General features: G+C 29.8%; 1 protein-coding gene across 2 annotated transcripts; it reads left to right on the top strand.

Annotated features, from left to right (window-relative positions):
- The first annotated feature begins 1,080 nt into the window (after positions 1-1,080).
- Positions 1,081-3,970, top strand: LOC140054373 (uncharacterized). 2 transcript variants are annotated; one of them, XM_072099346.1, is made up of 6 exons: positions 1,081-1,430; positions 1,764-1,923; positions 2,084-2,255; positions 2,386-2,454; positions 2,570-2,766; positions 3,011-3,970. In XM_072099346.1, the coding sequence occupies exons 1-4, from the start codon at positions 1,307-1,309 to the stop codon at positions 2,425-2,427; spliced, it is 498 nt and encodes a 165-aa protein (XP_071955447.1). In that variant the 5' UTR covers positions 1,081-1,306; the 3' UTR covers positions 2,428-2,454; positions 2,570-2,766; positions 3,011-3,970. The 2 variants fall into 2 exon arrangements, with proteins under 2 accessions (XP_071955447.1, XP_071955446.1); XM_072099345.1 differs by having other exon boundaries at positions 1,093-1,430; positions 1,723-1,923; positions 3,011-3,966.
- Positions 3,971-9,729: the final 5,759 nt, after the last annotated feature.

Here is a 9,729-nt window from a genome sequence, read left to right as displayed (position 1 = left end):
ACCGTACGTAAATTAGTATTGCAATACTGTATAAAGATTCGATAGTAAAGTAAACGAGATTTAAAGATTCGGCAATACCGTACGTAAATTATTATTGCAATACTGTATGAAGATTCGATAGTAAAGTGAACGAGATATAAATATTCGGCAATACCGTACGTAAATTATTGCAATACTGTATGAAGATTCGATAGTAAAGTAAACGAGATATAAAGATTCGGCAATACCGTACGTAAATCATTATTGCAATACTGTATGAAGATTCGATAGTAAAGTAAACGAGATATAAAGATTCGGCAATACCGTACGTAAATTATTATTGCAATACTGTATGAAGATTCGATAGTATGTAAATGAGATATAAAGATTCGGCAATACCGTACGTAAATTATTGCAATACTGTATGAAGATTCGATAGTAAAGTAAACGAGATATAAAGATTCGGCAATACCGTACGTAAATTATTGCAATACTGTATGAAGATTCGATAGTATGTAAACGAGATATAAAGATTCGGCAATACCGTACGTAAATTATTGCAATACTGTACAGTATAAAGTTTCGATAGTATGTAAATGAGATATAAAGATTCGGCAATACCGTACGTAAATTATTAATGCAATACGTATGTATAAAGATTCGATAGGAGAGTGCCCGAGAAACGTCGGGTTAGTTCAACGTTATTTTTTCCCTTCACTGCCAATATTAAAAAAAAGAGATATAAATAAATAAATAGTAAATGAGATATAAAGGTTCAATAGTACGTAGATTATGATACAAACGTAAATTATTAATGATTCGATGGTATATGTAAATATATTTAGTTAGTTAACAGTATTAAAATACAAATAAAATATACATTAATTTTTATAGAAATATAAAGATTCGATAGTTCATGATTTGGCTTATATTTATTGGTTTGACCATACATACAGCTGCCATAGGCCATGGTGTTGACAACGACAATCAAAGATTAAAGCGCACATGGCGTTCCATATAAATGACGATATTAAACTGGCGGCCGCTTTGCTTGGCGGCCGCTTCGACCATACTCCGGCCTAGGCCATATTATATTATACAGTATATATTATTCAGTAGGCTACAAAATTAATTTTAGTTAAATACCAATATAGGCTCTATATAAGACAAAATAAAATGCTGTATAAATTAATTATACGTTGAAATTGATGTTTAGGCTGAAACAAGAGTTGCCAAAAAGAGATCCCAAGCAGGAGACAGTGAGAGCCCATATGAGCCACCAGTTAAGAGGGCCAAGCATTTTTTGAGAAGTAGTTCAGCCACAGCAATGGTTCAAAAAGCCACAATTTTGCCAAAGAAATGTATCATTTGTAAATTGCAAGACAAATTAGTGACGATCCAAGGCAAAAGAGGTCATGATAAATTAAGAAAGGCTTTAACAGATGATGCAGGTAATTATTTGAAGAAAAAAAATTCACTTGTTATTGTTGTTTCTCCTATCCTTGAAATTTGTAAACATATGGTTAATTAATCAATCTGCTTTCTAATCCCCATCCTATAATGAGTTTTGCAGGCTCAACTGATGTAATCCAATTAGAAAACCTTCCTACTGTACAGCATAATGAGGTGTTCCAGGACATTTCTTCCATGTGAACCTTTGCTATATAGTGTAATCATGGAGCTATACATTTTATATCTCCATGCTGTAGTTATGCATAACAAAATATCATTTCAATCATTTAGGAATTACACACTATTGCTTTTGTTGATTTGATTTATGACAGGAATGTTGCGAAAAGCTGCAGAAATGAGAGAGGACGAAAGTATTTTAAAAGACATTCGAGGCAAAAGCTGTGCTTGTATTGAAGTGCGATATCATGACCAATGTTACAAAAACTACACCAAAATAGTTGTTAATTCACGTAAACGACATGATTCTGGAAAGTGAGTAAAACGTAACTTTCTAAAACTCTGTTGGTTTTTTAAATTTACATTTTAAATTTTTTTTTTATTTGCTTCAGTCTAAATGTTGAATTTTTAAACACCAAAATCTATAAAATATTAAAATATATTTTAATAATACAGTATTTATTATTATTTACAGGGAATTGGAAAGTGTTTTTTTAACATATAAGCAAAGCTATAAGGTATTTTGCAGAGATGTAATTGATAAACGGTTACAGTATGGACAGGAGATACTAAGACTCGCAAAACTCCAAAAGCTTTTCATGAAATCAATTGAAAAAAACAGAAAAAGTTTACTTGTCAACTATAAGGTAGGCTGTCAATCCCTTCTTAAAAACGATGAAATAATTTTGTAATATTTTTGAGATCCAGTTACTGTAATAATTTCTTCATTTTATCTGTGTTACAATTAATTATAATCAATTAATGTGTTATTTATAGATCAGACGTGTTGAAGAAGAAGCTCAGGATGGATTATCCTAACCTAATTTTTCATTCACCCACAAGAAGGTTAGTTGCTTAGTGTGTTTATATTAAATGATTATTTCACCAGGGATAATTTAAAAAAAAAAATCTTTTTGTGGATTGGTCAAACTAAATATTTTATTTATTTTTTCTTAATTAGAAATGAATCAGTTCTGGTGTACTTTAGCAATGTATCCCCAGGATTTGTGGCTGATCCATTTTTGTCATCAGGAAAAAGTACAACGGAGACAGATGAATCATCAAAGTATGACATAGATATTCCAACTACTTCTACAACACACGAAATCTCCACTGATGGTGACAATAGAGACAAACTAAGGACTCTATATTTTGCAGGTACGGTTAAAATACAATAACTTGTATATATTGGTTTATTTTTAAATAACAACAATAAATGTTATTGCATAATTAAGGAAATGCTGTGGATCAAAGAGGTGAAAGCTGTATGCACTCAAAAAACAAAACTGTTATGATAGTAAGTGGTGTCGATCATAAATGCTGTACACAATACAGTATATGCTTTATATAAATTTATTATTACTATGTTTCATTCACCCAATGCTATAAAATGTACTTGCAGGTACGATAGTAAATAATGCCATCAAATCAAACAAAGGTATGCAGAGTGAATGGCCTCCAAGAGCAGCGGACATTAATGATGTTGACATATCTGAAATTGTGCCATATGAGTTGTTTAATCTAATCGCAAAGTGTGTTGGTGCTGCAGAAGATACTATACAAACCTCATTTTCAGATGTTACTGAAGAAACTCGAACGAAAATTTTATCGATATGCCAGGACATCCTGTACCTTGCTTGGAAAGGAAGAAGGCAGACTCCAAAGTCACTTGCTCTAGGATTAACTGTTCGAGTGTGAATGAGATGAGTGTGAAAACAGGACAAGAGAAGAAGAAGAAGAAAAAGAAGACACACCAGACTATGGCATTGAAGATGATGAATTAGACTATGGTGAATTAGACTATGAGGAAGATGAATATGAAATATAGTTTATACGGTTTTGAATGCAACAAAATCATCATAAAAAGTAACTGTAATGTAATAGGCCTACACTATAACCAATGTGAAACACTAACCATGGTTATGCAAACAGAAACTGTGAGCATGTGAATAAAAAAAAAGATTTAAAAAAAATGAAAACAAAATGGAAACCATGAGAATATAAATAAATAATATAACCATGAGAATATAATAATAAAAACTGTAACCATGAGAATGTAAATAAATAATGTAACCACGAGAATATAATAATAAAAACTGTAACCATGAGAATATAAATAAATAATTTAACCATGAGAATATAATAATAAAAACTGTAACCATGAGAATATAAAGAAAAATAGTAACTATGAGAATATAAAGAAATTGTGTAACCATTAAAAGAAATTGTGTAACCATGAGAATATAAAGAAAAATATTAACCATGAGAATAAATACAATTACATTGAAACAAAACAAATATTTGATGTTTGTATTTTATTTAATAATTTAAATTTACTATTGCATTGGTGTTTATTACTAGGAATATGTGTTCTATATGTTTCACAGTTAAATCATATCAGTCACTCTGTACAACCTACGGTATAAACTTCGCATAATATTGCTGCTGTATTTCTACTGCTATTACGGTAATAGCCTACCTGTCGGGAGAAACCATTATACGAACAGTTGAAGCCATTTGTAATTATAAATGTTTTAATGTCGGGGGATAATTATTAACTCTAAATTTTAATTTTAGAGTTAATATAAATTTGTATTCACCAAATTTATTTAAAAAAATAAAGAATAAATCTATTTTGATAATAAATAACTTGCCTATATATTTCTTATAAACCGTGATAATAATAGTACAGTCTAGTTATAGTGCGCCACCAGTTGTTTCAGCCTCGCTATTTCGTAAGAAATCGTTGGCATATTTACCAATTTTAACGGTAATTTTCCACCAAACGCCAGGTATTTTTTTGTGGAACTTTTACTTTTTGTACTATTAGTATTTATTTAGAACAGTATATGTGGTAAAAAAGTATTATGCTTGATGAGGAACGGGATTGCTTTTCCAGGCATCATTTCAGCTTCGCCGTAAGGCCTATAATAGTCCAGATCCCTATGTCAAAAAAAGTGCCTTCGTGTGCAGATCATGGGGAAAGTGTAAACATTGTGTTTTATGAATATTTGAATCATGCTGGTTATAAAAACCCATGTTGTCAAATTTCTAAAATTCATCTTTGACCTCTGACCTCAATTTGAATGTTTTGACCCATTGAAAACAAAATGATCATATCTTTGCAACGCTTAGATTAAATGAAATAATTTTAGTGTCAAATTATTTGGGAGATGCATATTAATATTCGTTTTAATGGAAAAGTTTGTCCAAAAATGGCTGGAAGTATGATTTTTGGCATATTTGACCTTTGACCTACATATCATATAACTCCGTAACTAATAGTTGGACAAACTTTAAATAGGGCTCAAATTAATCTAAAGGTATATGTTTCTATTCAGTCTAATAAGAACTTTTACAAGAAAATGACCCGAAATATTTTTATTGACCTTTGACCTGTACTGGTAGTACATATTTCTATAATCTCAAAAACTATTGGCCGTAAAATGGTTGTTTTTGTGAAATGGTTCGAACAATTTACATTATGTTGTATAATAACAATATTTTATAGAAATGTAAAAGAATTCTATTTATGATCACTAACTTTATAATTTATTAACATCACTCGCATTTGTTACAATATTAAAATGTGTTATATTTGCTGATTTTAAGCACTTCACATGAATTTATCAGAATTATGTGTATTTAATATAAAGTTTATTTTTTTTTATATAAAGAAAATTTAATTGTCTATCAAATAAGACTATTTTCAAATTATTATGGTTAAAACTTATTTAGATACAGGCAAAAAAGTGTATTTTTACTTGTGTGAACAGCGCCCTCAATCTTCATTTTTTCCCAAAAAATACCACATTTTTATGTGTTTTCCTGAACTAAACAGGTTATAACTTTGTTTTAAAGACTTTTTACAGTAACCTGTAATGTACATACCTCTTTTATAACGTACTAGGTCAGTTTCTGAAAAAATTGAGAAAAATATTCGATAGCTTGATATTTTTGTTGAGGTTATTACATGATACACACACAATTTTTTTTTTTATTTTGAGCTAAAAGTCCATCTTTTTGGTTTAATAAAAGCTATCTAGCAGATATTAATACACAAAATTCATATTTTATTGGATAGATATTGTGATTATCTTTCCAATAAAATATGCTGTTTGTGTAAGAATGGCTGTACAAGATTGTTTGTACTGGACCAAAAAGATGGATTTTTAGCACAAAATCAAAATATTTTTAGCATGCACCATGTGTAATAACCTCAGGAAAAATATCAAGCTATAAAAATATTGTTTTCATTTTATCTCAGAAACTTACTTAATATATGGTAGAAGGTGTATGTAAGTTACACGTCACTGACAACAAATCTTTTAAAAAGTTACAACCAGCTAAGTTTATGAAACCACATAAAAATGTGGTATTTTTTGAGAAAAAATGAAGATTGAGGGCGCTGTTCACATAAGTAAAAATACACTTTTTTGCCTGTATCTAATTAAGTTTTAGCCATAATAATTTGAAAATAGTCTTATTTGATAGATAATTAAATTTTCTTTATATAAAAAAAAAACAACTTTATATTAAATACACATATTTTCTGATAAATTCATGTGAAGTGCTTAAAATCAGCAAATATGACACATTTTAATATTATAACAAATGCTAGTGATGTTAATAAATTACAAAGTTAGTGATCATAAATAAAATTCTTTTACATTTCTATAAAATGTTGTTATTATAAAACATATAAATGTAAATTTTTCGAACCATTTCACAAAAACAACCATTTTACGGCCAATAGTTTTTGAGATTATAGAAATGTGTACTACCAGTACAGGTCAAAGGTCAATAAAAATATTTCGGGTCATTTTCTTGTAAAAGTTCTTATTAGACTGAATAGAAACATATACCTTCAGATTAATTTGAGCCCTATTTGAAGTTTGTCCAACTATTAGTTATGGAGTTATATGATATGTAGGTCAAAGGTCAAATATGCCAAAAATCATACTTCCAGCCATTTTTGGACAAACTTTTTCATTAGAACGAATATTAATATGCATCTCCCAAATAATTTGACAATAAAATTATTTCATTTAATGTAAGCGTTGCAAAGATATGATCATTTTGTTTTCAATGGGTCAAAACATTCAAATTGAGGTCAGAGGTCAAAGAAAAATTTTAGAAATTTGACAACATGGGTTTTTATAACCAACATGATTCAAATATTCATAAAACACAATGTTTACACTTTCCCCATGATCTGCACACGAAAATACATAGGGATCTGGACTATAAGTCGAACTGCAAACTTCGACTACTTCGTTTTTTAATCGAATTTGAAGTAATAGCTCGAACTACGACTTTTCCAAGTCGAACTTCGAACTACGACTAAAGTCCGGTTTAAGAATACGGGCGTACGTGTCCGGTCGTCTTTATTATTAAGGTGTGCCTTTTGCCTTACTGGTGTAGGCCTGTTAGTATTAGGCCTATGCGTTTTAGCCTAGCTAGGCCTAGGATTGTTTGGTCGTTTTTTGACAATTAACACTACAGTAGGTGTGTTTATAAAATCCATATGAATATAATATTTAATATTATTATTAAAAATCAAATGTTACTGTTTTAATAAATGTGAATGAAATTTAAGAGCCATTGTCTGTAAAAATCAAAGATTTGGTGGCAGATGTAAAAAAAATGGATTTCTCTCAAATTTTTACCATGAATAGACATTTCAATAAAAAGCATATCTACAACATTCACTTTAATTTTTAGCCTCCGTTGCCATGACAACGGTCAATTATCAAAATGTTGATGTTTTTGCCATTTTTCACAGATTTTCTATAGTGAAAAAGTACAAACTTGTATACTTATTTTAACCAAAATTACTTACAGTATACAGTTTTTTTTTATAGCAGTATAAACAACATGTATTGAGTTCCATTTAATGTAGAAAAAAAAAATTTACAAAATGGAGTTTGGTTGATACCATTATTTTAAAAAGGGGTGTTTTTAAAAAATATTTTTTTTTAAAAAGTATACCTCATAAACGTACCTATAACTTCCAAAGTGGTGTTTTTATATCAATGAGGTTTTATAATTTGATAGTCAATAGGTTTTTCAACAATAATCACGAAAAAAATACTGGGGCAAATTTCATACATAGGTTTTGTGTTGCCAGGAAAATACGAAAAATACAAAAAAATACACACAAAAAATCAACAAACAAAACACATGAAACACAATTTAAATATGGCTAATCCAATAATAAAATGTATATGTGGCTTGTCATAATGCTACTAGAGTCATAGGAATAGTTTAGATAAAACAGGAGAATGTGTTGCCAGGTTTATTTCAATTAATTGCCAGAAAAACAGTATTTGCATTGAAATATTTAGTTGATGGAAAATAATGTTAAACTTGAAATAATTGCGTCAATGGTTTTTATACATTTTTACATCTATTTTGAGATACAGAGGGACCTCCCAAAAAATCTGACCTTGTAAGTAGGTCATTTGAGGTCAAAAGGGGTCAGAATGCAAAACAGGACAGGTCCCCACTTTACTACAACTATTAATGTTTGATCAACATTTACAAGATAGTTCATAATAATTCTCAACAATTTTTATTTTTTACCTATAGTGTTACCTTAGCAACCATTTCTATGTGTAACTAAGGAAAGTATTTTTTTTTTAAAAACATTCTAATAATCTTAAAGTGATGAAAACTTGACCTTGTAAATTCATTCATTCTTAGGTCAAATGAGGTCAACATTTTACCATAGTAACTGTTTCTATGCGAAAATATTTAAAAAATAAGGGGTTTTTCATAAATACAAAACATTTTTTCTACATAGTTTTACATTTCTACTTTTTGTCAAATTTACTTTAAATACTGAATCCTAATAATCTCAGAAAGAAAGTCTTGACAAATCTGAATAAACGTAAAAAATTGACCTTTAGTGTTATCTTAAACCTGTTTATGTAACTAAGGATAATTTTTTTTAAATAAAATATGCAGTTTTCATGAAAAAAAAAATTATATTTTACACATTTTACCTATAGTGTATTGTAGCAACTGTTTCTATACGTAACTAAGTATATATAATATTTTTAATATTGGGTTTCATGACTATAAACAATTGATTACATAGCTTCACGACTTTTTCCCAAATTTACTTATCTAATGAATCCCAGAAAATGTCTGACCTTGTGAAAGGGTCATTTGTTGGGTCAAATTATGTCAAAATGTATTATTTATGTTATCTTAGAACCTGTTTCTATGCGTAACTAAGGATAATTGTTTTCTTAAATACAGTTGAACCTCCCGTAAGCGGCCACCCTCAGGACCTGGAAAAGTGGCCGCTTACGGGCGGTGACCACTTACGGGAGGTTCTGCCGATAAAGGGCCAAAATCACGTATTGTGGCTATACACGATATTCTTAACGAAACGAGCCTCTCAATTTTCCAGCTAATTGTATTATTATTTTTAATCAGGTGGTTTAGTATTTTTTAGCATTTTCAGACACATTTTAAAAGCTTTTATCATATGAAAAATGGTCGGTCAAAATCTGTGTAGTTTTCTCATCTCTTCACAGTAATGTTTTTAAAACCACTTCGAAATAAAGCTAATATATAAAGAAACATGGACCTCTAATTCATAGGTCCATGCAATAAGTATCATATTTTTCGGGTGGCCGCTTACGGGAGGTCATTTATCATACAAAAAATCTCATTTTTAGTATAAAGAGGTGCCCGAAGCTGCTTACGGGAGGTGGCCGCTTACGGTAGGTACCAAATGCACTAATAGGAAGAACAAACAGGCTTTTCAAAGTGCGTCCGTTAATTGAGGTGGCCGCTTACTGTAAATAAAATATGGGGTTTTCATGAATAAAAATAATCACAGAAGAGAGTCCTTATGAATATGACCTTGTAAAACTAAAATTTGTATAAGGTAAGTATGAAAAATCTAAAGAATATCTCAATTTTAGTTACCATAGTAACTGTTGCTATGCATAACTAAGGAAAATTAAATAATTATCAGATAATTATTAATTAATAAATAATACTGAATCCAACCATCACATGGTGGGTGGGTGTGGGTGGTAGTCGAAAGTGGTGGTGGATGGGCATGTGGGATCTGCTTAGGTTAGCAAATAAAAGAAGTAAAAA

The sequence above is a fragment of the Antedon mediterranea genome, chromosome 7 (genome assembly GCF_964355755.1).
Source record: "Antedon mediterranea chromosome 7, ecAntMedi1.1, whole genome shotgun sequence".
Classification (NCBI taxonomy): Eukaryota; Metazoa; Echinodermata; class Crinoidea; order Comatulida; family Antedonidae; genus Antedon; species Antedon mediterranea.
Note: the sequence above shows the minus strand (reverse complement) of the source record. Positions and strands in the feature narration are given on the sequence as shown.

Excerpts from the sequence above, each read along its gene's own strand:
- LOC140054373 (XM_072099345.1), top strand. The coding sequence starts at position 2,414 with ATGGATTATCCTAACCTAATTTTTCATTCACCCACAAGAAG. Across the intron at positions 2,455-2,569 it reads TTTCATTCACCCACAAGAAG|AAATGAATCAGTTCTGGTGT; the intron begins GTTAGTTGCTTA and ends TTTCTTAATTAG. Across the intron at positions 2,767-3,010 it reads AAGGACTCTATATTTTGCAG|GTACGATAGTAAATAATGCC; the intron begins GTACGGTTAAAA and ends ATGTACTTGCAG.